General features: G+C 42.9%; 1 protein-coding gene across 2 annotated transcripts; it reads left to right on the plus strand.

The window, feature by feature from the left end:
* On the plus strand, positions 1-26,329 carry LOC141155256 (class I histocompatibility antigen, F10 alpha chain-like). Of its 2 annotated transcripts, XM_073642057.1 has the most exons (9): positions 1-82; positions 185-249; positions 1,648-1,911; positions 3,122-3,400; positions 4,615-4,884; positions 9,935-10,033; positions 23,427-23,456; positions 23,733-23,778; positions 26,153-26,329. In XM_073642057.1, exons 2-8 carry the CDS (start codon positions 192-194, stop codon positions 23,774-23,776), a joined length of 1,044 nt encoding a protein of 347 aa, XP_073498158.1. In that variant the 5' UTR covers positions 1-82; positions 185-191; the 3' UTR covers positions 23,777-23,778; positions 26,153-26,329. The 2 variants fall into 2 exon arrangements, with proteins under 2 accessions (XP_073498158.1, XP_073498157.1); XM_073642056.1 differs by lacking the exon at positions 1-82 and having other exon boundaries at positions 91-249.
* Positions 26,330-27,816: the final 1,487 nt, after the last annotated feature.

Genomic DNA, 27,816 nt, shown 5'->3' on the forward strand with positions numbered 1-27,816 from the left:
GTTCCTTTTTTCTGAATCATCTCATATTTTCACTTTCACTCTCGGACTCTCCATCCTCCTCTGCCGATCACGGCTCTTATTGGTGAGTCTGAGCTGTCAGGTCCCTTCCTTCCTATCTGCAGTGTGAACGCTTATTGCCTTCTCTGCTTCTCCCTGGTTACTTTATGTTTCTCCATTATATCAGACGCAGGATGCAGAAGATGATCGTCCTCACACTGATCCTCCTGGCAGTGTCCGGGGTGTACTCTGGTGAGTATGTACGGAGCTGTCTGTTACATTATCAGTGGCGTAACTACAGTCTAATGGGCCACGATGCAAAACATGGACCTGGGCCCTCCCTGTATGATGGTCAGACATACAGGCCCGTGTAGCATTCTAGATCCTATAAAGACATGCGTGTTCACCCCCCATGTAATAATAATCCCAGTCATGACTGCATCCTGTAATAAAGTCCCCCATCCTGGCCCCTTCCTTTAATAATGTCCCCCATCCTGTCTCCTTCCTGTAATAATGTCCCTCATCCTGTCTCCTTCCTGTAATAATGTCCCCCATCCTGGCTCCTTCCTGTAATAATGTCCCCCATCCTGGCTCCTTCCTGTAATAATGTCCCTCGTTCTGGCTCCTTACTGTAATAATGTCCCCCCTTCCGGGCTCCTTCCTGTAATAATGTCCTCCCGTCGTGGCTCTTTCCTGTAATAATGTCCCCCGTCCTGGCTCCTTACTATAATAATGTCCCCCCTTCCGGGCTCCTTCCTGTAATAATGTCCCCCCGTCGTGGCTCTTTCCTGTAATAATGTCCCCCGTCCTGGCTCCTTCCTGTAATAATGTCCCCCGTCCTGGCTCCTTCCTGTAATAATATCCCATGTCCTGCCTCCTTCCTGTAATAATGTCCCCCGTCCTGCCTCCTTCATGTAATAATGTCCCCCGTTCTGGCTCCTTCCTGTAATAATATCCCACGTCCTGCCTCCTTCCTGTAATAATGTCCCCCGTCCTGCTTCCTTCATGTAATAATGTCCCCCGTTCTGGCTCCTTCCTGTAATAATGTCCCCCGTTCTGGTTCCTTCCTGTAATTATGTCCCCCATCCTGTCTCCTTCTGATTGGCTGCAGAGATTGCGTGACATATCATTGTTATGCAATCCCTGGGAGAGTCAGTGCCGACATCACTGGAACGCAGCAGGCACTGGAGGTGAGTATAGGTGTTATCCATTTATTAGGTGGAAACATAGTGATCGAGAAGGGACTATTCGGGTAGATGACAACCTCTTTAAAAAAAGAGAAAAAGAAAATACTCCCCTTTCGTCATCTGTTCTTATGCGGCCTCCTCTGCAGCTTCCAGATGCTCCATGCCAGTGCCGAGGACCAAGGAGCTGAGCAGACGGTATAAGAACAGATAAGGAAAGCTAAGTGTACATTTTTTTTTAGTTATTTTAACCCTTTCCCAATCCTAAAAAAAGATTCCAGCAAAATAGTGAACGGTTGCTATTTTGGTTGTTTTGAGAGTCAAATCTTGGAAAATCCAGACTGCTCGGCACCAACGCTGTAATGTCAGTTTATGACAACCAGAAAATCATGAAAGCGAGATATAATCAGGTTCCAGCATCGCTTTATTCCCAATATCTTGGGATGATCCTGTATGTCTCTCTCAGACAGTCACTCTCTGCGCTATTACTACACGGGGGTCTCGACTCCAGGATATGGGATACCCGACTTTTCGATTGTTGGATATCTGGATGACCAGTACGTTGAGCTCTACAGCAGTGACACTGGCAAAACCGGACCTGTGGCTTCATGGATGCAGGGGAAGGAAAGTCCGGAGCACTGGGAGAGGGAATCCAGGATCGATCGAGAAAACGAGGCCGTGTTCAGACGTGAATTACTGATATGGAACAAGAGGTTCAACCACACGGACGGTGAGAACACAACGTCCTACATGTCCAATAGAAAGTATTCAATGCTTATTCAAAAAAGTATTCTGTGTATTGTATGAGGTCCAGCGGACAATGACAGCCAAGGGTTAAGTACAAAACATGTCCGCGCCCCACACTCATTCCCTTCCCACGTATATACACTTGCACATAACAAACTATACATATGGAAACATGCCATAAATATAGAAAAACAATTAAGACCCCAATATATGACGAGAATCTAAAACAGAGGGAGACAACAATATGACACCCGGTTTGTAATTTAATCCTCATGGAAATTTAGTTTTTTTGTTCAGATGGTCAGAAGGATTTTTTATTTTCGTCTTACATTATTCATTGCCCTAAAGGCCAAACTTAAAAAAAAATTGTAAAATGGAAAAAACTATGAGGTCTTGCTTTCTTTTTCAAGATGAGCTGTAGTTGTTTTAGGAGACATTTTGGCATCACGCATGTAAAAGATACATTCATGTTTTATATCTTTACTTTTTATGAGTTATTTTATGATTTTATTTACCCAGAACCATCAATAATGAGTTCACTGTATTGTATGAGTTTCTATGAGGAAACCAAATAAGTCTGTGTTCTTTACCGGTTTGTGCCATTTATTAAAAAGTATATTTTAAAAATGCGATTACTATAGCTGCTATTTTGGTAACTTTATGGAAAAAATCTATGACTCTTCAGTGTTTTTTTTACTTATTATGTATGGGCATATAGAGATATTTTGATATATACCAATATAATATGCCTGAAAAAAAAAGAAAGCTTGAGGTTTTTAGGCAGAGAAAATTCTCATATTCACAAAAGTGCATCCTGTGGCTCAGTGTTAGAGGTGCTGCCTTCCATAACGCAGGTCCTGCGATTGAATCCCAGCTCTGACAAGTTATATGACGATGGAGAAGTAATGAAATATATAAAGATATCTTCTGAAGATGCAAAGCAGTCATCAAAGCAAAAGGTGGCTACTTTGAAGAACCTAGAATATAAGACATATTTTCAGTGGTTTCACACTTTTTTGTTAAGTATATAATTCCACAAGTGTTAATTCATAGTTTTGATGCCTTCAGTGTGAATGTACAATTTTCATAGTCATGAAAATACAGAAAAATCTTTAAATGAGAAGGTGTGTCCAAACTTTTGGTCTGTACTGTATGCATAACCCGTGTATAACATGTTGCTGTATTGTGGGCAGGCTTCCATTTCGTTCAGGTGATGACCAGCTGCGAGCTGCGAGATGATGGCGGCACCGGAGGATATGAGGAGTTTAGATACGACGGAGAAAAGTTCATGGATTTGGACGTACAGACCGGATCATTTATGCCCATCATGAACGAGGCTCAGATAATCGCATACAGATGGAACAGACCGGATGTAAGAATGGGCGAGAGATACAAGGTGTATCTGGAGAATAAGTGTATTGACTTACTGAAAAGATTCTTGGAGCACGGAAGAGAAGTCCTGGAACGGAGAGGTGACGTCACTGTCCATTATATGTGCAAAAATGAGAGGTTTTCTTCTCCATATTGATATTAGACCTATAGACATATATCAGGTGGTCCATAAACATGTTTCATTAGGAGATAAACATGGTGTGAGAGTGTTACCCTGGGGGCAGTGATTGGTGTCAGCAGCTCGGTAGGTGTGTTGGGCACGATGTCTGTGCGTCGCCTTTGTTTTACTGCCACAATAGCGCAGCCGAAAATCTGCAGTATATTATAGTGCCAGCCAAGTGGGTGAGATTTTACCCCAAGTCACTCTCACACTGCGTAATGTTCTTTAACCTCATTCCAACATTCATGGTAAAAGTATCTATGGAGCTGGAGGAATCTGCATGTACCCCAGATGGATTGTACCATGGATGTGTTGCCCATTTTGCTGCAGTTTCACAGTAAAATCTGGGGCTGATTTTTTTTCAACTAAGTTTATGTCCTGTGTCAATGTAATCTCAATCCTTATGAGCTGTCTGTATGGACCTGATTGTTCCGGTCATTCTATATGTGGTCATTAGATAATAATCATTGCTTATCAGATGTATTATTAAACGACACCTGTCACTTGCTTAAAACATTGAGTCAAATACCTTGTATAAATCCTTGAGCTCTCCCGATCCTACCGTTCTTTTCCGTTTTGCGCTGCGTCACTTTATTGCAGAGATATTCACATTTGTTTGTTCTGGAGCGCAGCATGTGAAGTTTCTGCTTGCAGTACAACTGGACGTGTGTTCAGAGTCATCTCTGGAGGTGTGTGCTTTCACCCTTCCCTCCAAGATGCTGCCAATCACAGCTCTGCAGCTGATCTACTGTAGCAGTGACAGAAAGTGCTGTGCTGTAATTGGCAGCATCTGCAGAGAAGACTCTAGTTGACCGGTTGAATGACTAGCAGAGATTTCACATGCTGCACTCCAAAAACAACAAATGTGAATATTTCTGCACTGGAACCACACAGCGCAAAACGGAAAAAAGAGGCAGAATTGGGGGCACTGAGGGATCTTTACCAGGTATTTAACGTAATTTTTTGAGCAGATGACAAGTCCTGTTTAAAGGTTTAAATAGACCCCATGTCCATAACTGTCCTCATACTGTTCATTTAAGAGTCCATACACTGTATGATCGTAGCTGTGGGGATTCTTTGATGCCCTTTGTTTATTTGAGGGCTACTTATATATTTTATGTCTTTTACTCTCAGTTCGGCCCCAGGTGAAGGTGTCCGGTCAGGAGAAAGGAGACACCATGAAGCTTCACTGTCAGGTGTACGGATTTCACCCCCGAGCTGTGGATGTGAAGTGGATGAACAGGGAGGACGAGGTTCACTCATATGAGACCACACACGTCCTCCCCAATCCTGATGGCACCTATCAGATCAGGGTCAGTGCAGAAGTGACCCCCAAAAAGGATGACAGATACTCCTGTTATGTGGATCACAGCAGCCTAAAGAGACCACTTCATGTAAAATGGGGTGAGTCTTTTCTCTAAAGGGGTATATCTCAAACGTGACAACTTTCTGGGCTGCTCTCCTGGGCATTGCCTGTTTGGTATGTGCAAATTGTGCCTTGTAAATTTTTTGGTGGCGAACTCCCTATTTCAATGCTATATGCATTCTCCACACCCTCCATACCCTCCATCCCATCATCAGACCAAGAGTCGTGCACAGGAAACATCAGGGGTCGGGCAGTTTTTATTAGAAATCAATCATTTAATATTTTTTTTTAATAATAATGATAATTTAAATAGTAATAGTAAAATAATAATAATTTAAATAGTTAACATGTCAGATATATTATCATCCTGATGTGAAGCAATAAGAAGACCACTTCCGGATTAGGGTCCTTCCCAGATCTTCGGGGCTTGACCTGCGCCGAGCATCTGCAGGGTCCGGAAGGACAAGGGCTGGGCCTTGGGTCTTGTCTGGCATAGTCTGGTCTCCGGATCTTGACTGGCACAGGGCTGGGCCACAGGTTTTGACCGGCGTGGTCTGGTCCAAGGATATTGCCTGGCGCAGTTTGGGTCTCACTCATGGGCGAACAGCTGCCTGCCGAACTGGTCTCTCAAGTGTGGCCTGGTACTTTGGTCGCGATGTACCCCTGAGCACACGTCCTGCTGTTTCTCTTTCATGCCAAGTCTCCTCCCGCCTTGGCTCCGCAGCTTTTTATATCAGGAAACTGCGTCATGGGTGTTACCTGACTTGGTGCTTCCGCTAGACTCGTCCTTCTCAAAACACTAACCCCCTCTTATTGGTTTCGTATTGGGCAGTAGGTGGCAATTGCCAGTCACAAATGCCACATGGAGTGCACCCTCTTACATATGGGATAACTGGCTGATCACTGGGGGTCCTACCACTGGCAAGCTCGATATGGAGGCTCTGCAGTCTTATTTTAACTAGTGCGTAGGTGCATCATGCTCAGCCTCCACTCCATTCATTGTTCATGGGGCTGCTGGATAAAGCTGACTACAGCACTCGACTATCTCCAGAATAGATCAGATCATGGTTTGTCCTGATGAAAAAGTCATATACTTCGAAACGGGTTGACGAATAAAACCACCTGAAATTGGATTGGCATCCTTCATTTTTTTTTTCATGGCATCGCAGATTAACCCATTTGTTTCTCCAGTTCTATGTATTTATCTACTCGTGGGTCTGCATTAAGCCTTATAAGTGGTTGTGTGCACACAACCCATCCAGGTGAGCGCAATCATGCATATCCTTCTACATTGTTACCCAAATAAGACCGTATTTGCTCTTTGTCTCCTCTCCAGTTTCTCTCTCTTGGCTTAGATACATGTCATACATCACGTACAGTGGGGGAAATAAGTATTTCATTCCTTGCTGTTTTAGTAAGTTTGCCCACTGACAAAGACATGAACAGTCTATAATTTTAAGGGTAGGTTAATTTTAACATTGAGAGATAGAATATCCAAAGAAAAATCAAGAAAATCACATTGTATAAATTTAAATAATTTTTTTTTCATTTTGCAGTGAGAAATAAGTATTTGATCCCTTTGGCAAACAACACTTAATACTTGGTGGCAAAACCCTTGTTGGCAGCACAGCAGTCAGACGTTGTTTGTAGTTGATGATGAGGGTTGCGCACATGTCAGGAGGAATTTTGGTCCACTCCTCTTCGCAGATCATCTCTAAATCATTCAGATTTTGAGGCTGTCCCTTGGCAACTCGGAGCTTCAACTCCCTCCATAAGTTTTCTATGGGATTAGGGTCTGGAGACTGGCTAGGCCACTCCAAGACCTTACTGTGATTCTTTTTGAGCCACCCCTTTGTTGCCTTTGCTGTATTTTTTGGGTCATTGTCTTGCTGAAAGACCCAGCCATGACCCATTTTTAATATCCTGGCAGAGAGAAGGAGGTTGTCACTCAGGATTTTATGGTACATGGCTCCATCCATTCTCCCATTGATGCGGTGAAGTAGTCCTGTGCCCTTAGCAGAGAAACACCCTCAAAACATAATGTTTCCACCTCCATGCTTGACAGTGGGGAGGGTGTTCTTTGGGTCATAGGCAGCATTTCTCTTCCTCCCTACACGGCGAGTTGAGTTAATGCCAAAGAGCTCAATTTTTGTCTCATCTGACCACAGCACCTTCTCCCAATAACTCACAGAATCATCCAGGTGTTCATTGGCAAACTTCAGACGGGCCTGCACATGTGCCTTCTTGAGCAGGGGGACCTTGCGGGCACTGCAGGATTTTAAACCTTTAAGGCGTAATGTGTTACCAATGGTTTTCTTGGTGACTGTGGTCCCAGCTGCCTTGAGATCATTAGCAAGTTCCCCCTGTGTAGTTTTAGGCTGATCTCTCACCTTCCTCATGATCAAGGATACCCCACGAGGTGAGATTTTGCATGGTGCCCCAGATCAATGTCGATTGACAATCATTTTGCATTTCTTCCATTTTCTTACTATTGCACCAACAGCTTCTCCTTCTCACCCAGCGTCTTACTTATGGTTTTGTAGCCATTCCAGTTTTGTGCAGGTCTATGATCTTGTCCCTGACATCCTTAGAAAGCTCTTTGGTCTTGCCCATGTTGTAGAGGTTAGAGTCTGACTGATTAATTGAGTCTGTGGACAGGAGTCTTTTATACAGGTGACTATGTAAGACAGCTGTCTTTAATGCAGGTAACGAGTTGATTAGAAGTGTCTAACTGGTCAGTAGAAGCCAGAACTCATAATGATTTGTAGGAGATCAAATACTTATTTCTCACTGCAAAATGCAAATAAATTTATCTAATTTATACAATGTGATTTTCTTGATTTTTTGGGGGGATATTCTATCTCTCAATGTTAAAATTAACCTACCCTTAAAATTATAGACTGTTCATGTCTTTGTCAGTGGGCAAACTTACAAAAACAGCAAGGGATCAAATACTTATTTCCCCCACTGTACAATGTTGGCACTTTGACTCCCAGCACTCGTGTGAGTTCTGTCTGACGGAATGCTGCAGCCCATCAACAGCCATTCATGGGCTCCAGCGCTCATGAATGAGAAGGATAATGCAGGGAAATATGTACATTGTCCCATCTGTGGTCTCGCCATGAACTGATTTGGAAAGGGATCAGGTCTCTGCAATCAGTGAAAAAGTTCTTCCATCAGCATATTGTTCGCTTATAGATTTGTACTAGTACAGTAGTGTTCAAAATAATAGCAGTCCAATATGACTAACCAGATTAATCACTGTTTTTAGTATAAATTATATCACCACATGTCAAGCAATTTACCAGTTGGTGCAGCCAATTCTAAGAAAACTCCGCATTCATGATCTGCAGGTTTTTGTGTATTTGAATAATTAATTGAAAGGGGATGTGATAAAAATAACAGAAGTGTGGAGGTCAATTAGTGAGGTCAATTATTCTGTGAAGCAACAGTCGTGAATCAGGTGGCCCTTATTTAAGGGTGAAGCCAGCACATGTTGTACATGCATTTCTCCTTGAAAGCCTGAGAAATATGGGTCATTTGAGACATTGTTCAGAAGAACAGCGTACTTTGATTAAAAAGTTGATTGGAGAGGGTAAAACTTATAAAAAAGTGCAGACAATGATAGGCTGTTCAGCTAAAATGATCTATCCAATGCTTTAAAATGGAAAGCAAAACCAGAGAGACGTGGAAGAAAACAGAAGACTATCATTCAAACGGATGGAAGAATAGCCAGAATGGCAAAGGCTCAGCCAATGATCAGCTCCAGGATGATCACAGACAGTCTCAAGTTACCTGTGAGGACTGTGACAGTTAGAAGACGCCTGTGTGAAGCTAATCTCTTAGCAAGAAGTCCCCACAAAGTCCCACTGTTGAAAAAAAGACATGTACTGAAGCAGGCACAATTTGCCAAAGAACAAATCAACTGGCCTAAAGGGAAATGGAGAAACATTTTGTGGACTGATGAAAGTAAAATTGTTCTTTTTGGGTCAAAGGGCCACAGACAGTTTGTCAGACAACCCCAAAACTCTGCATTCAAGCCACAATACACTCTGAAGACAGTGAAGCGTGGTGGTGCAAGCATCATGATAGGGGCATGTTTCTCTTACTATGGTGCCGGACCTATTTACTGCATAACAGGGATCATGGACCAGTTTGCATATATTAAAATACTTGAAGAGGTCATGTTGCCTTACGCTGAAGAGGATATGCCCTTTAAATGGGTGTTTCAACAAGATAACGTACCTAAACACATCAGTAAATTAGAAAAATTTTGGTTCCAGTCCGACAAAATTGAGGTTATGGAGTGGCAGGCCCAATCCCTGGACCTTAATCCGATGGAACACTTGTGGGGTGATATCAAAAATGCCATTTCTGTGGCAAAGCCAACAACTGCCAAAAAATTGTGGGATGTAGTCAAAGCATTCTGGACTGGAATAACAGCTGACAGGAGCCAGAAGTTGGTTGACTCTATGCAACATAGATGTGAAGCAGTTCTAAAAAACTATGGGTATAAAACTAAATATTAGGTTAGTGATTCACAGGAATGCCAAATCCTCAAAAAAAGAAGAGACATATTGTGAGTTTGTAAAGACAAATGCAGACACTGCTATTATTTAGAACGGCCCAATGTTAATTTTTTGTTATTTTCTGTAAAGTAGTTAACGATTATATACATTTCTCTTCATGTTTGGAATTAGAAAACAGTGTGCAATGTTCCCAATGCTGGAAATAAAAACTAGTATAAAAGTTTTGAGCTTAACTCATGTTTTTGAACTCACTGCTTTTATTTTGAACACTACTGTATTTACCACATTCACAACAACCTCAGTCTCTCCGTCACTTCCCTCCGGTTTTATCAGTTTAGTGTTTCATCAGCTTCACGTTACTTATACGGATAATTGGAAAAACTTTCCACATTCATGAGACATTCGGTCTCTTAGACTTGTGATATCTCGCACAAATCTGCAGGAATGTTCTATTATTATTTATATTATGATGTGTCCGTGTTCTGTTATTTTATGTGATTATCATGTAGGAATCTCTCGTGTGTTCGAGCTCTTATCATTTCTTCATTTAACCGTTTAGAACGGGCACAGAACGCGCTCCTGACTGCGATCACCACTGCTGGGGTCATCATCCTCGTCATCATCGTTCTCACAGGTGCTGGATTCATGATATACAAGAGTAAGTGTCAGAAATAAAGGGCTCGGTGCAGGATGTGACGCTGATGGAGATCGGCCACTCAGATACACAGTAGCACATACTATTTAGCCCATTAAGGACGCATTTTTTTCCTCCTCTTGTTTCATAATTTTATTTTTCCATTCTCATAGCAATATGTGGATTGTTTTTTACGGGATCAGTTGCAGTTTTGAAAGACACCATTCACTTTTCAATATAATGTTCTGGAAAGAGGATAAAATGGTGAAAAAAAATGCAATTCCACTTTGGGTTTAATTTTTATGAGGTTCATTGTACAGTAAAAGTGACCTGGGAAAATGCTTCTCCAGCTCACAACGATGATGGCAATACCAAACTTATAAAGGTTTTTTTTTGTAGCGCTTAAAAAAATTCTGAACTTTGTATCAAATATTTCGCTTGAGTTGTGATTTTCTGAGACCCGTAACTTATTTTATTTTTCTGTTGATGGAGCTGTGTCCGGCCTTGCTTTTTGCGTATTGGGCTGAAGCTTTAATTCATACTGTAAGAAAAATTATTTCCCGAGTCATGGTATCATCTGGAACAAGGTAGTTTTTATTATTATCTTGCAGCAAATGGACAAAGCATTGATCATAAGAGTTGTCTGCCCTTTGATGCACCGTTAGACCTTTTATACTCTTACAATACAATGGACATTTCAAACATGTGCTTGCTCTGTACTTCTAGCCTTGTATTCTGATCTTTATTGCTCGACCTTGGATTTGTCTTGATCATCCGTTTGCCTAGCCCTTTTGTCGTGATCCGCTACCTTCTTGGAGTTCTGACCCCGAATTGTGACCTGACTATTGCTTGGTCTCACCCCTCTGTGTTTGACGTATGCTCCTGACTTTTGACCTCAGACCTCTTGACTACCCAGCCTCATGGCTTGTCCGTGAGTGGTCACTAGCATCACACCCATGTCTTGTACAAGGTCGCAAAACATTTTTTTGTCCCTGCTGTGAGAACATCTATTGGAAATATATTTTCCATAACCTCTAACTCTTGATTTCCCTAACATTTCTCTCCTGTTTATACAAAATATATCCCAAATGTCCATAGCATTAAAGCAGTCCTTCTCCCGGCTGGGCTTTTCAGGGTATGCCATCATCCTGGTAGCTGGAATAGGAGGTCTCATCAGTTTTGATCTCAAATGGTTCCTCATCCTGCTACATGATTTTAGTTATAGTGGTGTCAATCAGCCTTTGGAGAAGTCCTCTTATGCAAGGTACACAACAACATCTGCAGGTCACCTATATAGCTGCCATCACACAGAGAGACATCAGTAGCAATGTAATTAGTCCGCTCCATCTTCCGACCCTTCCAACAGGATTGTAAATGGATAATTTATCCATGAATTTTCCACTAGTTCCTCAGACTGGAATGTCAGGCCCTCCAGGGCTTTCGTTATACTAATATATGAGGCTGTATTATTGGGGATAAAGGTACAACAGTAAGTTCCAAACATTTTACACAACATATCAAGCGCCATTCGATTCCGGCAGGACATTAGGGAAGTTGGACCCAATTGTTCTGCAATACCTTTTACTGCATCTCGTGTATGATTAACAAACCTCTGTTGGTTATAATATATGTAATTAATCCAATCCACATTTTTGTTTATTGTAGCCTACCAGGAGAGACTCGAACACGCTTTAAACTCAATTGAATACCCTCTTAGGGACCCACCCGGAAAGGATCTTTTGGACCTGTGCCAGTCTCTCAAAAGGGCCTCCCTTGGCCCAGTGAGATCCTTCTTTGAAAACAGGTGGAAGGGCATCAAGAATTGTACCAAGGCACACCCACCTGTCATGCAAGGTGTGGGAAAGACTTAGTGCAACACAAAGGGAATAAGGAAAGGGAGCCCGGACTCTAGGGAAAGGGGGGAGTGGAGACCTCATAGGCTGGTCTAGTGTCACCCTGTCTCCCCTAACGACCATATATTGGTTCTTCACCAATCGCCACACGCGTGCATCGCCCTGTCTTTTCCTGGCGCATGACTAAGGCTAGGGAAGGCGGGAGATGAGCACTAGTCGGTCCCCACTAAACACTAAAGACAACAAGGGAGGACAAACAGGGGGGAAATTGCTTCACTTTAAAAGACTCCAGACAAATGCGCACATGTCCTCAAGCACCAGAGAGGAAGTAGTACTGCTCTTGCTAAAGCCTTCACAAGGAGTAATATCACCGACACCTCCCTCTGATACACAGCAGGTATTCATACACCCAGGCCAGGGTGTTAATTAGCCAGAGGAAGGTAGCTTCCCTTGCTCCACAACTATCCTTCATCAGTGAGCAGAAACCCTCCTATACTTCATTAGATGTCTCTCCCTAATGAAAGGTTAATGTTTGTTTTTTTTTACAAAAATCACTATAAGCCCTTGGGGGTGGTATATATTATATATCTTCTTTGGACCCACAGTATTATCCCCGGAATAACTGCCACCTGTCTAAACCTCATCACCTGTCTTTCTGTTGGCCATTGGTTTCTTCAATGAGGTTGAGATGAGTCCTCTCCTTTTAAGGGGACCCCCTTTGTAGTCAGACTTTTGCCTCTGGAGATGGTGACCTTTTACCAGTTTGTAGTGAGAAAGGTGAATCCACGGCTTCCTCTCAGCCACCTTTACCGCAGTTGGAGTGGTTCGTAACTCTTGGAATGGTCATTCCATCTGGGTTTATGCCAATGTTTCTTCTTCATCACTTTAATCAGGACCCAATCTCCAGGTTTCACTATTAATCCTTGAGGAACGGCCTGCTCCTTGTTAGCATCTTTGCCATATATTCTGCTATAGTTTGGTCAACTTCCTCATCGTGCCTTACAAATGGTCTGAGCTGGGGCAGAACATATATTTGGCCTCACAACATTTCGAATGACCAATGGGAGGCAGAAAACCCAGTTTTTCCCTGTATCTTTCATACTTTTGTTGAGTTTGTTTTTAAGTATGTCATTATGTTTTTCTACCAGCCCTGCCGACTGAGGGTGATAGACACAATTATTTTTCACCTCTATCTTAAAACTTTGTTGCACTGTTGTAATGATCATATTTACAAAGTGTGGACCACTATCGCTATATATCTTCTCCGGTATCCCAAACCTTGGTATGATTTCTTACACTAGGAGTTTGCCACTGTCTCAGCATCTGGGTTGGCATTAGGAAATACTTTGATCCATTTTGTCAATGCATCAATAATCAATAGGCAATATTTTTCCCTTCACATTTCTTTAATTCTATGCATTCTGCATTCTATGAATCCATGCATATGTGTTGGAATGGGTATTGCGTTTGTGGGGAATTGCCCTCACCTTAGTCTCAAATTCCCCTGGGAATTATCTTTTGCACAAATATGGCAAGACAGGCAAACATTATTTTTTTATAATTCTTGAATCCATTTTCTGTAAATATCTCAGATACGATTCCTACCATCTTTCCTGTTGAGACATGGCTTGTCCCTGTGGAACATGTCTAAATAAATTACTTGGTAGGATGGGCTTTCATACACATACATACATGCTATTTTTTACTAAAGCACCTTTATCCATCCATTTTGTTTTGCAGTTATATGACTGCTGCCACATGTGAGACCTTAAGCGTCAGGGAGTAAAATAATACCAATGTAGCCGAGGCCTGCACAGCCACGGATGTGGCAACAACTGCAGCAGAGCCCCGGCTCCCATGTCTAATTTAGAGGCGTAATAGACCAATGGTTTTTGCTTGTCCCCGTACTCTTGAGTGAACACTGACATCATGTAACTCTCATCAGCTTCTGGTTTGAGGGGGTAGTGTCTTTGGTGAGGCCTAAACTAAGACTTTGGGGTGATTTCAACCAGTTGGCATCCCACAACCACTGCACCTTTTGACCAGAGAGTGTTGGGTACCACCTTCAGGGCTTCTTCTCAACCCGTACTCAGGGATAGATCCATAGATTCCTGTCACTGGGAACCAAGACTCCCCTGGACATGTACTGAAAGTTTCCCTGGGGTTGTCCAGATTTTGTCAATCTCTATTTTAACCCAGCACCCCAGGAGGAGTCTTTCCTCATGTGCTGAGAGTTACTTTCACTTTTAGCTAGGTCATACCCCGCAGGCACATCGGCCCCCTCTGTCTCCCTCATGTGCGGAGTTACTCTCACTTTCACTGAACTCTGAATTTGGCTCTACGCCACTATGCCATAAGTGTACACAGTGTCTCTTTATGTACTAGAGATACAATTTGAGGAGCATCTGAAGAGAAATCAATAGATGCCTTCATGGCACTGAGTACATCAGTACCCAACAAACTATATGGACAATCAGAGCTCACAAAGACTCTAATGACAATAGATATAGCATTGTGATTGTTCAATATTATAGGCTTGGTAACTGGAAGTTTGATAGTTGTTACACAACCCCTGGCAAAAATTATGGAATCACCGGGCTCAGAGGATGTTCATTCAGTTGTTTAATGTTGTTGAAAAAAAGCAGATCACAGACATGGCACAAAACTAAAGTCATTTCAAATGGCAACTTTAGGGCTTTAAGAAACAGTAAAAGAAATCATGATTAAAAATGTGGTACTCAGTAAGGGTAATTTTTTTCAGACCAAGCAGAGGGAAAAAAGTCACTCCAATACATCACTAGTATTTTGTTGCACCACCTCTGGCTTTAATAACAGCTTGCAGTCTCTGAGGCATGGACTTAATGAGTGACAAACAGAACTCTTCATCAATCTGGCTAAAACTTTCTCTGATTGCTGTTGCCAGATCAGCTTTGCAGGTTGGAGCCTTGTCATGGACCATTTTCTTCAACTTCCACCAAAGATTTTCAATTGGATTGAGATCCGGACTATTTGCAGGCCATGACATTGACCTTATGTGTCTTCTTTCAAGGAATGTTTTCACAGTTTTTTCTCTATGGCAGGATGCATTATCATCTTGAAAAATGATGTCATCATCCCCAAACATCCTTTCAATTGATGGTATAAGAAAACTGTCCAAAATATCAATGTAAACTTGGGCATTTATTGAAGATGTAATGACAGCCATCCCCCCAGTGCCTTTACCTGACATGCAGCCCCATATCATCAATGACTGTGGAAATTTGCATGTTCTCTTCATGCAGTCATCTTTATAAATCTCATTGGAACGAAAGTTCCAGCATCATCACCTTGCCAAATGCAGATTCGCGATTCATCACTGAATATGACTTTCATCCAGTCATCCACAGTCCACGATTGCTTTTCCTTAGCCCATTGTAACCTTGTTTTTTCTGTTTAGGTGTTAATGATGGCTTATGTTTAGCTTTTCTGTATGTAAATCCCATTTCCTTTAGGCGGTTTCTTACAGTTCGGTCACAGACATTGACTCCAGTTTCCTCCCATTCGTTCCTCATTTGTTTTCTGCTTTTCCTGTTTTGGAGGCATATTGCTTTAAGTTTCCGGTCTTGATGCTTTGATGTCTTCCTTGGTCTACCAGTATGCTTGTCTTTAACAACCTTCCCATGTTGTTTGTATTTGGTACAGATTTTAGACACAGCTGACTGTGAACAACCAACATCTTTTGCAACATTGTGTGATGATTTACCTTCTGTTACGGATCCGGGTGGTGGAACCTCTGTGCTGCAGTGCAAGGAGGGACCCAGAGGGGCGTAACTAGGTATAAACTCAGACCAACCAGGGTCGTACGGCGGCTCAATCGACTCCGTGACCAGGGAGGGACCGAGCAGAGGGACCAAGTGCTACTCTGGGGACGACCTTGTAAGAGAGCAGGTGACTCCCACGGGTCAGATGGCAAGGACTGACCGGTTCAGCAAAAGAGCACGACAAGCAGGCTGACGGGTGGTCTGGACAGGTGGACTGGCAGACACGGCAGGAACAAGCAGGAGCCTCCAGGTAGGCTGACAGGTAGGCACGGCAGGTAACAGGCGGGAGCCTCTAGGTAGGCTGTCAGGCAGGAAAGGCAAGTAACAAGCAGGAGCCTCTAGGTAGGCAGTCAGGTGGTCATGGCAAGTGACAGGCAGGAGCCTCTAGGTAGGCTGCCAGGTGGTCACGACAAGTGACAGGCAGGAGCCTCTAGGTAGGCAGTCAGGTGGTCATAGCAAGTGACAGGCGGGAGCCTCTAGGTAGGCTGTCAGGAGGTCACGGCAAGTGACAGGCGGGAGCTTCCAGGGAAGCAGGCGGACAGAGCCCATAGACAGACTGGCGGACTTGGCTGTAGACAGACTGTCAGGCTGGAGAGTAGACAAGCAGACGGCTGGACTTCTAGTCAGGCTGGCGGGCTGGACTTGAAGTCAGGCTGGCAGGCTGGACTAGTAGTCAGGCTAGCAGCGGGACCTGAGGGCTGAAGCAGAGTATCAAGCACAAAGCTACAACCTTGCACGGGCACCTCCATATTGGAAGAGGTGCCCTTTATAGGGGAAGTCCTCTTGACCATTGGCCGGGGACTTTTTAGGACAGCGCACGCAGCCCCTTTAAGAGGGAGGGAGCGCGCGCGCCCTAAGCACAGAGCCAGGGAAGCTGCATGCAGCAGCTGCAGGGAGGCCAGAAGACGCCGGAGCAGGACCGCGGCGGTAAGGGGGACGGTGTCTCTGCCGGGCAGGAGGCAGAGACGCCGATGCTACACCTTTTTTTAAGAGTTTGATAATCCTCTCCTTTGTTTCAATTGGCATCTCTCGTGTTGGAGCCATGATTCATGTCAGTCCACTTGGTGCAACAGCTTCCAAGGTGTGATCACTCCTTTTTAGATGCAGACTAACGAGCAGATCTAATTTGATGCAGGTGTTAGTTTTGGAATTGAAAATTTACAGGGTGATTCCATGATTTTTTCCTCAGAATTGAGTGATTCCACAATTTTTTCCCTCTGCTTGGTCTGAAAAAAATTACCCTTACTGAGTACCACATTTTTAATCTTGATTTCTTTTACTGTTTCTTAAAGCCCTAAAGTTGCCATTTGAAATGACTTTAGTTTTGTGCCATGTCTGTGATCTGCTTTTTTTCAACAACATTAAACAACGGAATGAACATCCTCCGAGCCTGGTGATTCCATAATTTTTGCCAGGGGTTGTAGTTGTTTCCTCTACCCCTTGATAACACACATAGTCTGAGGAGATAAGCTCCTCAGGCACATACTTGTTCTGTATTTTTAATGGTAGGGATAATCTTTCCCTATGAATTTGACCGTTGGCCCCTCTTACACTTATGCTTTCTCTAGATGTTTGCCCATGGGGTATGTCCTGAGGTTCACCACTGTTCTTGATGTCCCTGACTCACATAAGAGAACAATCTTTTTCTCATTAATGGTCATTTCTATCTTGGGGTCCCCATCATTCAATAGCATATCTAAGTCTATAAAGTTTAGTAACTCTTCCTCCTCTTTCTCTTTGCTGAAACCCAATGTCCCACTTTTCCACAGACAAAGTATGTATGTGTACTGTGTATCACCATTCATCCCTCCTCTTCCTCTTACACCACAGTATTTATCATGTCTTCTGTTTCTTTCTCTCACATTCCCAGTTCCTTCCACCAAATACATTTTCCTTCATCTTCTCTCATTAGTGCCATCCCCTGAGAAATACAGTTGTGGTCAAAAGTTTACATACCCTGGCAGAATGTTTCCTTTCTTGGCCTTGTTTCAGAGAATATGAATGATAACAAAAAACCTTTTTGGGTTATTGGTTGGGTGAAGCCATTTATTGTCAAACTACTGTGTTTTCTCTTTTTTAAACCTTAATGACAACCAAAAACATCCAAATTACCCTGATCAAAAGTTCACATACCCTGGTGATTTTGGGCTGTTAACATGCACAGAATTTGACACAAATGGACACAAATGTGTTTGAATGGCTACTAAAGGTAACAACCTCACCTGTGACCTGTTTGCTTGTAATCAGTGTGTGTGCTTAAAAGCTGAGTGAGTTTCTGGGATCCAGACAGACTCTTGCATCTTTCATCCAGCCACTGATGTTTCTGGATTGTGAATCATGGGGAAAGCAAAAGAATTGTCAATGGATCTATGGGAAAAGGTAGTTGAACTGTATAACACAGGAAAGGGATACAAAAAAATATCCAAGGAATTGATAATGCCAGTCAGCAGCGTTCAAACTGTGATTAACAAATGGAAAATCAGTGGCTCTGTAAAAACCAAACCACGGTCAAGTAGACCAACAAAAATTTCAGCCACAACTGCCAGGAAATTGTTTGGGATGCAAAGAAAAACCCACAAATAACATCAGCTGAAATTCAGGACTCTCTGAAAACTAGCGGTGTGGCTGTTGCAAGATGCACAATAAGGAGGCACTTGAAGAAATATGGGCTGCATGGTCGAGTCACCAGAAGAAAGCCATTACTGCGCAAATGCCACAAAGTATCTCACCTACAATATGCCAAACAGCACAGAGACAAGCCTCAAAACTTCTGGTGCAAGGTAATTTGGAGTAATGAAACCAAAATTGAACTTTTTGGCCACAACCATAAAGGTTACATTTGGAGAGAGGTCAACAAGGCCTATGATGAAAGGAACACCATTCCTACTGTAAAGCACGGAGGAGGATCGCTGATGTTTTGGGGACGTATGAGCTACAAAGGCACAGGAAACTTGATAAAAATTGAAGGAAAGATGAATGCAGCACGATATCATCAAATACTGGGGGCAAATTTGCACTCATCAGCCCGGAAGCTGCGCATGGGACATACTTGGACGTTCCAACATGACAACGATCCAAAAAGGCCAAGTCGACCTGTCATTGGCTACAGCAGAACAAATTGAAGGTTCTGGAGTGTCCATCTCAGTCTCCTGACCTCAATATCATTGAGCCACTCTGGGGAGATCTCAAGCGCGCAGTTCATGCTAGACAGCCCAGGAATTTACAGGAACTGGGAGATTTTTGCCAAGAAGAATGAGCAGCTTTACTATCTGAGAAATGAAAGAACCTCATCTCCAACTACCACAAAAGACTTCAAGCTGTCATTGATGTTAGAGGGGGCAATACACGGTATTAAGAACTGGGGTGTGTGAACTTTGGATCAGGGTCATTTGGATGTTTTTGGTTGTCATTAAGATTTAAAAAGAGAAAACACAGTAGTTTGACAATAAATGGCTTCACCCAACCAATAACCATGAGTGGAGAAAAGTTTTTTTTTGTTATCATTCATATTCTCTGAAACAAGGCCAAGAAAGGAAACATTCTGCCGGGGGATGTAAACTTTTGAGCACAACTGTACATTCTGTAATTGCTGTTCACATGTAGAGTCATTCTCCTGGTCAGTGAGAGGTTGGAACGGCTATGACTGTCAGATATCTCTTTCAGGCTAAAGAAATACCCATCCACATTTTCATTTTCTTTTTGGATGCATCTGGATATCTATACCCAGTTTGCCCTTTTATGAGCCTTCCCCGACCAAGTTATGGCTGTATTGTGTCCACATTCAAGGATCCTCATAATTTATAACAATATTTCAGAAGTCATATAGACACATCAAAACATATAACAGACCACAAATTGTACACACAAAAACTCAAACACTGGCAAAGGTTCGGTAAGAATGGTTTTGTAGGACCACTACGTACGCGTCTCCCACCACCAGAAAACACTGAAACGTTTTGTAATGCAACGGGTTACTTTACCGTGGTTTTTTTGTTCATTGGTTCCTGGGAAGGTCTTTACAGTCAGGTCACAGAGACGTTGAGTTAACCATCCCGGGAGTTTCAACAACATAAGTTGTCGTGAAAAAAAACCCTTTTAGTTTGTTTTTTAAAGGTTATCAGATGTTATTCCCAATAATCCTCTACAAAGCCCTCCTGTATTAGCTTCTTCTTCAAAAGATAATACACTATATGGACACACAATGGGGCCCTTGAATCCTCTTTTTGCTATATGTTCTAGCAGTCGTCTGGTTAAGTGCTGTAGGTTTTCCCTCAAAAGTCAGTCCTGTATGAAGATTTAGACTCCTGTATACTTTTTCCTGGATAAATCTCAGTTCAGAGATCCGTATTTTGGGGTGATACATTCACTTCCATATATATTATATGTAGTACAAGCGACCTTTACACAATGTGCAGGAAAGTATTGGATTCATGAACAATCACCACACTCAGAGGTTCTGATAAGATTCTCTCACTTATATGAGGTTTAACTAGTATTACACAGACGGACAGACAGATTATCCATGAAAGTCACTCGTACTCATTTCTTATTTTTCTTGCCACTTCTTAAGATACTTTACATTTATGGGATCCTGTTTATGCATACATTTGGCATCCCCAGTTAGACACTCATTTTTTTTAGATGTTTGGTTACCCGATTTAGAACCCGGGGGTTAAGTATTCTTCACTCACCACACTATGTCCCAACTGCAATTCAGCTTCCTCCCACCATCTTCCAATTGCAGACAATGGGGTTATAGCACTCCTGCAATGTCCCCAGTCTATAGCTGGAAGCCATTAGGTATTTAAGGCATTCTCCCCAGTAATGAGGTGCCTGAGCAACATCAGCATTTAGTCAGTCTGCTAAGTCCATTGTCAGGTCCTTGTTCGAGAATCTCATGTTGCTCTGAACCAGAACCTATTCTCGTTACTGTGTTGTCTAATTCTTTACCGGTTCCCGAGACCTGTGCTGTACCTGAAACCGCTCCGGTGGTACTTGAACCTGAAACTGCTCCGGCGGTACCTAGGCCTGAAGCCGCTCCGGCGGTACCTAGGCCTGAAGCCGCTCCGGCGGTACCTCGGCCTGAAACCGCTCCGGCGGTACCTAGGCCTGAAGCCGCACTGTCGGAATCAGCACCAGTATCCGTCCTGTCTGGAGACCCAGAACACGTTTTGTCTAATCAGGTTCCGAATCCTGCCAATGACTCTGAACCCATGTCCGTGTCTACGATCCTGACCCCTGAGGTCAGCTGCTGCAGTACCGGGGACTGCCTAGGAGTGGACCTGGTGGTTACCTGCAACTCAAGCCTGACTGCACCATCAGGGGCTTTAGTGAAAACCAGGTAGTCTCTTAGGTAAGCCCGGCTCGTGGCACAGTGGGTCCGCGGACCACGTGTGTGACAGGTATTCACCTGAGGAACTGTTCCAATTAGTCAATCCCTGAGCACGACTAAGACACTGATTAATCATCTTAAACTATGCAACAACAAAATTACAATATACGTATGTATATATATCACAAAGAACAAAGCAGACCTTAATTTTCTATTGTATTTCTCTCTCTCGTTAGCTTAACATGTTCTCTTATAATATTTCCCCAGTTCCCAGAACTAGTCCTTATTCCCTCCTCGGAATAAGCTTTCTCTAAGTTTAATGTGCCCACGGAGTTATTTATTCCTGTAGTCTTCAAACACAGACCATGGACTGACCCTAGTTCCCAGAACTAGTCCTATTGCCTCCTCGGAATAATATACTTTCTCGCTCTAGCTTCCAAAGCTTCTCTTATTTGCGTGTTTATAATAAGAGAACAAATAGATGTTCTGTCATACCTCGGTTCTGATGAAACCGTCCTCTCAGTTCTAGAACCCGTCACTTTCCCATGGTTCGGAGAGACTGGCCTCTTTGTACGGCAATTCAGCCCTAGATCTTAGAATAAGTGGCCTTTGGCCACCCCATGCACGGTGTCAGCCTTGACCCTGAAGGGTGGGAGAGATCTTGGGTTCCGGTTCACAGGACCAAGTTGGAAGAAAACTTATCTCCCGACGCACGTGATGATCCGGAACAAGGTAGGTTTTATTCTTACCTTGCAGCAAGTGGACAAGGCATTGGTCATAAGTGTTGTCTGCCCTTTGATACATCGTCAGTCCTTTTATACTCTTAGAATACAATGGACAATTCCAACATACAGTACTTGTCTCTTCCTTATGGGTCTAAAATCTATAGGCGTCAGCAACTTTCCCGGAATTCAATAAACATAAAGAGTTACTCGTATTGACGATGTGCTGAGTGCTCCCTGCGTATTTCTGCCATTGCACAGGCAACATTTTATCTCACAGGTGTAGACAAGCCCAAGTCTTCTACAAGGTGCAAAACATTCTCTTCTGTCTGATATGAGAACATGGATTAGAAATATATTTTCTTATAACTTTTAACTCTTGGTTTCCCTAACACATTCCACTTTGGGGTGTATATGAAGTTTTGAGCGCTTTTTATTTCACTTTAGGGGGAGGTGGAAGTCCGGATTTTAATTTCTTTTCTCTTTACTCTGTTTTATAGGGTAATTAATTTTACATTTTCCCAGGTTGGACTCTTACAGATGAGGCAGCACCAAATCTATTTATTTATTTTGAATTTTTTCATTTTTGGATGGGGAAAAAAGGGGATAATTCAAAACTGTATTTACCGTATTTTATTTCTTAAATATTTTTGTATTACATTTGACAGATTTTTTTTTTTAGTTCCCAAAGGGGACTTGAACTGATTTACATTTTGCATTATATAGTCAAAATAAGGATCAGCTCGAGCCCTCTCCATACATCTGCACCCAACGTCTGATGGAAGTATCTGTCACAGGTCAATAATGGTCTGCAGTAAGCTGATCAGCTCCCTCTAGTGGTGGCTGCAAACAGCCAGAATGTTGCCGCTAACAGCAAAGGCCAAAGGAAGCTCCGATCACTGCTGCTTAACCATTTAAATGCCACTATCAATCACTAATTGCGGCATTTATAAGTGTTGGTTGTGATCACGTGGTGCCGATGGAAAGCCATGACAGCTAGGAGCCTACTGAACGCATTCGTCACTGTAATCTTGGTCTCCTGTAAGGTCCAGCCTGGAGCCGGGCTTTATAAAATAACAGATTCACAATATGCTACAACACTGAGATATTACAGTATATAGAACAAGCAATCTGACAATGGCAGGGTCAAGTCCCCTAAGGGAACTAAAAAATAAATTAAACAGATGAAAAATATATATATTTGTAAAATTATTGCCACTCGCTGTATATTAAACGATAAAAAGAAAAATTTAAACTCCAAAATTGGCAATTTTTGGATGTTGCATTTCCCTCCATAACTTCAATAAAAGTCAATCAAAACATTGTACAAAACAAAAACTACAGCTTGTCAGGCAAAAAAAGAGCCCTCACCAAGCTACAGCGCTGGAAAAAGAAAAAAGTTACACGTCTCAGGAAATTTGAAGGAAAAACTCAAAAGCACAAAACAAAAAAAAAATAAATAAATTGCCCAGTTATGAAAACATTAAAAATAATTTTTATTCACTGGACTATCCCTTTAACCTTTTGGATTGCTGCTGCCTCTGGTGGAGAAATGTCGTATTACACGGCTCTTTTGTTATATTCCTCCATAAGCACACAGGTACAGGAGGGATGTCTGGGGCTCTATGGGTGCATCGTACAGTTTGGGGCCCATTATTCATGTTTGCGGAGGAGGTTTTCTGTTCCTAATTCTATTTCCTCTTATTTCAGAGAATAAGACCCGTTATACAGCGGCCAGCGGTGAGTATACTGGAGCTTCTCACTACTTGTGATTATTAATAAGGAGCCTCAGGTATCGGCCTTGAATCTGGGGGGGTGTTAGCACTATTCTGGGGATCTCTGAAGTGTTGTTCCTGTGTCCTGGATGATTCCTCTGCTGACTCTTGAGGCCTACAAAGTGCTGCAGGCTTCCATGGCGGCCTCCTCATCTCTCCTTATTCCTGGCCATTAACATGACCCTGATACTATCTGTGTCTCGTCTGTATATGGTATTAATCCTTTTTTGTCTTTCCGCAGCTTCGGACGCCTCCTCAGACTCCAATCCATCAGTCACTCCCTGAGTGTGAGTATCGGTGATGGAGGAAACTTCCGTCTTTACACATTTTCCTTCCCTAGTAGGTGACGGACACATCACCTGGTGAGGACTCGCCGGTGTATTTGTTGTGATGGCGTTGAGGTCCCATCAGCTGTTTTTTTGGCACTTTACTGGTTTCTGATGGGTGAAATTTTTACCTCTTTCTGACCGAGTGATTTTTCTTTTTTGTGTTTTTTCTTCTCCTTTTTCCAAGAGTCATTTTTCTTTATTTTTCCATCCGTATAACTGTTTTTTGTGGGACGAGTTATAGTTATGTACAATACCTTTCATTTTATCAAATGTGCTGAAAAACGGGAAGAAATTCCAACAGCGTTGAAATGGTGAAAAATTGCAATTCCACCATAGTTTTTTTTGTTTGGCAGTTTATGGCATTTATTGTGCATTATAAATGACCCGGTAACAGGATTTCTAAGGCGATTGCATCTTTTATCGTGTAGGGAGAAGGGTTTAGATGTTTATATTTATACAGTCATATGAAAAAGTTTGGGCACCCCTATTAATCTTAAGCTTAATGTTTTATAAAAATTGGTGTTTTTGCAACAGCTATTTCAGTTTGATATATGTAATAACTGTTGGACACAGTAATGTTTCTGCCTTGAAATGAGGTTTATTGTACTAACAGAAAATGTGCAATCTGCATTCAAACAAAATTTGACAGGTGCATAAGTATGGGCACCCTTATCATTTTCTTGTTTTAAATACTCCTACCTACTTTTTACTGACTTACTAAAGCACTTTTTTGGTTTTGTAACCTCATTGAGCTTTGAACTTCATAGCCAGGTGTATGCAATCATGAGAAAAGCTACTTAAAGTGGCCACTTGCAAGTTGTTCTCCTGTTTGAATCTCCTCTGAAGAGTGGCATCATGGGCTCCTCAAAACAACTGTCAAATGATCGGAAAACAAAGATTATTCAACATAGTTGTTCAGGGGAAGGATACAAAAAGCTGTCTCAGAGATTTAACTTGTCAGTTTCCACTGTGAGGAACATAGTAAGGAAATGGAAGAACACAGGGACAGTTCTTGTTAAGGCCAGAAGTGGCAGGCCAATAAAAACATCAGAAAGGCAGAGAAGAAGAATGGTGAGATCAGTCAAGGACAATCCTCAGACCACCTCCAGAGAGCTGCAGCATCAACTTGCTGCAGATGGTGTCACTGTGCATCGGTCAACTATACAACGCACTTTGCACAAGGAGAAGCTGTATGGGAGAGTGATGCGAAAGAAGCCGTTTCTGCAAGCACGCCACAAACAGAGTCGGCTGAGGTATGCAAAAGCACATTTGGAGAAGCCAATTTCTTTTTGGAAGAAAGTCCTGTGGACTGATGAAACCAAGATTGAGTTGTTTGGTCATACAAAAAGGCGTTATGCATGGTGGCAAAAAAACACAGCATTCCAAGAGAAACACTTGCTACCCACAGTAAAATTTGGTGGCGGTTCCATCATGCTTTGGGGCTGTGTGGCCAATGCCGGCACCGGGAATCTTGTTAAAGTTGAGCGATGCATGGATTCCACTCAGTATCAGCAGATTCTTGCCAATAATGTTCAAGAATTAGTGATAAAGTTGAAGTTACGCAGGGGATGGATCTTTCAGCAAGACAATGATCCAAAGCACAGCTCCAAATCTACTCAGGCATTCATGCAGAGGAACAATTACAATGTTCTGGAATGGCCATCCCAGTCCCCAGACCTGAATATCATTGAACATCTGTGGGATCATTTGAAGAGGGCTGTCCATGCTCGGCGACCATCAAACTTAACTGAACTGGAATTGTTTTGTAAAGAGGAATGGTCAAAAATACCTTCATCCAGGATCCAGGAACTCATTAAAAGCTACAGGAAGCGACTAGAGGCTGTTATTTTTGCAAAAGGAGGATCTACTAAATATTAATGTCACTTTTCTGGTGAGGTGCCCATACTTATGCACCTGTCAAATTTTGTTTGAATGCAGATTGCACATTTTCTGTTAGTACAACAAACCTCATTTCAAGGCAGAAACATTACTGTGTCCAACAGTTATTACATATATCAAACTGAAATAGCTGCTGCAAAAACACCAATTTTTATAAAACATTAAGCTTAAGATTAATAGGGGTGCCCAAACTTTTTCATATGACTGTATATACATGAGCCTGAGACTAGAAAATCTTTGCTGTTTTCTTCCAGAAACGACGTCACTCTTGTCTATAGCTACGTGTCACGTATCGCAGATTAATACTGAAGTACCAGCCTCCACCATGGACGCAGGGGGCGCTGTTTCTAGGACGATGCAGACATGTTTTATCTAATGTCACAATTTGCGCATCTTTGGTGATTTCCTTTTGTATTTTGTTTTGGCATTCTAGATGAAGAAGAGAAAAATGTAAGAAGTTTTCGTGACATAATCAGGAGATGACATTTTTCCTGTCCTTTATTTAACACATTGTTATTTAATATAAATCTGGGATATGGAGGACGCCGCAGTCTGTGAGATCCACGGATCAGATACCGGTATCACTAAGTAAAGCTTGTACTTGGCGTTCTCCCCAGGAGCCATCGCTGACTCGGCACCGCACCCCATATAATACCGAAGCATCTATTCTCCATGTCCGCAGCTCAGGTCCCCCGTACTCCACAGCTCAGGTCCCCCGTACTCCACAGCTCAGGTCCCCCGTACTCCACAGCTCAGGTCCCCCATACTCCACAGCTCAGGTCCCCCATACTCCACAGCTCAGGTCCCCCGTACTCCACAGCTCAGGTCCCCCGTACTCCACAGCTCAGGTCCCCCATACTCCACAGCTCAGGTCCCCCATACTCCACAGCTCAGGTCCCCCATACTCCACAGCTCAGGTCCCCCGTACTCCACAGCTCAGGTCCCCCGTACTCCACTGTCACAATCACCTTCAGGTGGAGAGCAGATACCTTCAGAGGTCACGTTGGTGGAGTCTGTGATGTTGGATTGTTGTATCCGCAGATGGGCAACAACCGATGGTTAACAATTTGCAGGACTGTGTTAGCTGTGTATTATGTGTCGTGTTACAATGTATTTCAGTTGTAAAACTTTGTAGATTTACATGTGTTCTGCTTAGACAGTGGAGGTACAGCCAGGCGTGTGGAGGCGGCAGAGATAAAACTCCGCTCAGTCCTGGTGAATCAGTGATAGCACGCGGCAATTAGCTGGAGCCGTTTTGGCTGAACGCTCCCGGCCGCTCCACTGCCGCAATGTCTGACTCCAACCTTAGGCTGTGTGCCCACAATGCATTTTTTAAGCGTTTCTGCAGCGGCAAAACGCTGCAGAAACACTTAAAAAACGCTTGGTAGAAGGTCTGCCATGTTCCCCAATGATAATCCGCATGTGCTGTGTACATGCTGCTGAAATTTCCGCTGCGGATTATCATTGCGGAAAAAAACGCAGCATTACCAATTAGTTTGCGGAAGCGCTGCGTTTTCGCCGCCATTGACTTGCATTGAAACGCATGGAATCCGCATCACTGCATCTGTACATGTGGATAACATTTGTTTCAATGTGCGGATGGTACCCGGGTGTGGAGGACGGGAGACTCTCCTCCGGACCCGGGTACCATAGAACCTATAAAATAAAGAATAAAATAAAAAATAAATGTTATATTTACCTTCTGATGGCCCCCGCTGCGCTCGTCCTCCCTTGCCGGCAGATCGCGGTGGACTGAAGGACCTGCGCTGATGTCATAGTCATGTGACGGCAGGCCCTTCAGTGCAGTGTACCGTGAGCTGCCGACAAGGGAGAACGGAGCAAAGCAAGACTGCGGGGGCCATCGGAAGGTAAATATAGATTTATTTTTTTTATTTTAACCATTCTTTAAGGTCACACTATATAAATCCATGCCGGTTACATGGATTTATATAGTGTGACCAAGTTGTCAAGCACTTTCCAAGTGATGCTAAAATCGCTTGGAAAGCGCTTGACACCCGCATGCGGAAATGCAAGTGAAGAACGCTTCACATTCGCATGTCCCTGGCAGGAAAACGCATGTACAATCCACATGTACAA

Source organism: Phyllobates terribilis, unplaced genomic scaffold (genome assembly GCF_046119375.1).
Source record: "Phyllobates terribilis strain yellow unplaced genomic scaffold, ASM4611937v1 Scaffold_7__3_contigs__length_470593459, whole genome shotgun sequence".
NCBI classification, from domain to species: domain Eukaryota; kingdom Metazoa; phylum Chordata; class Amphibia; order Anura; family Dendrobatidae; genus Phyllobates; species Phyllobates terribilis.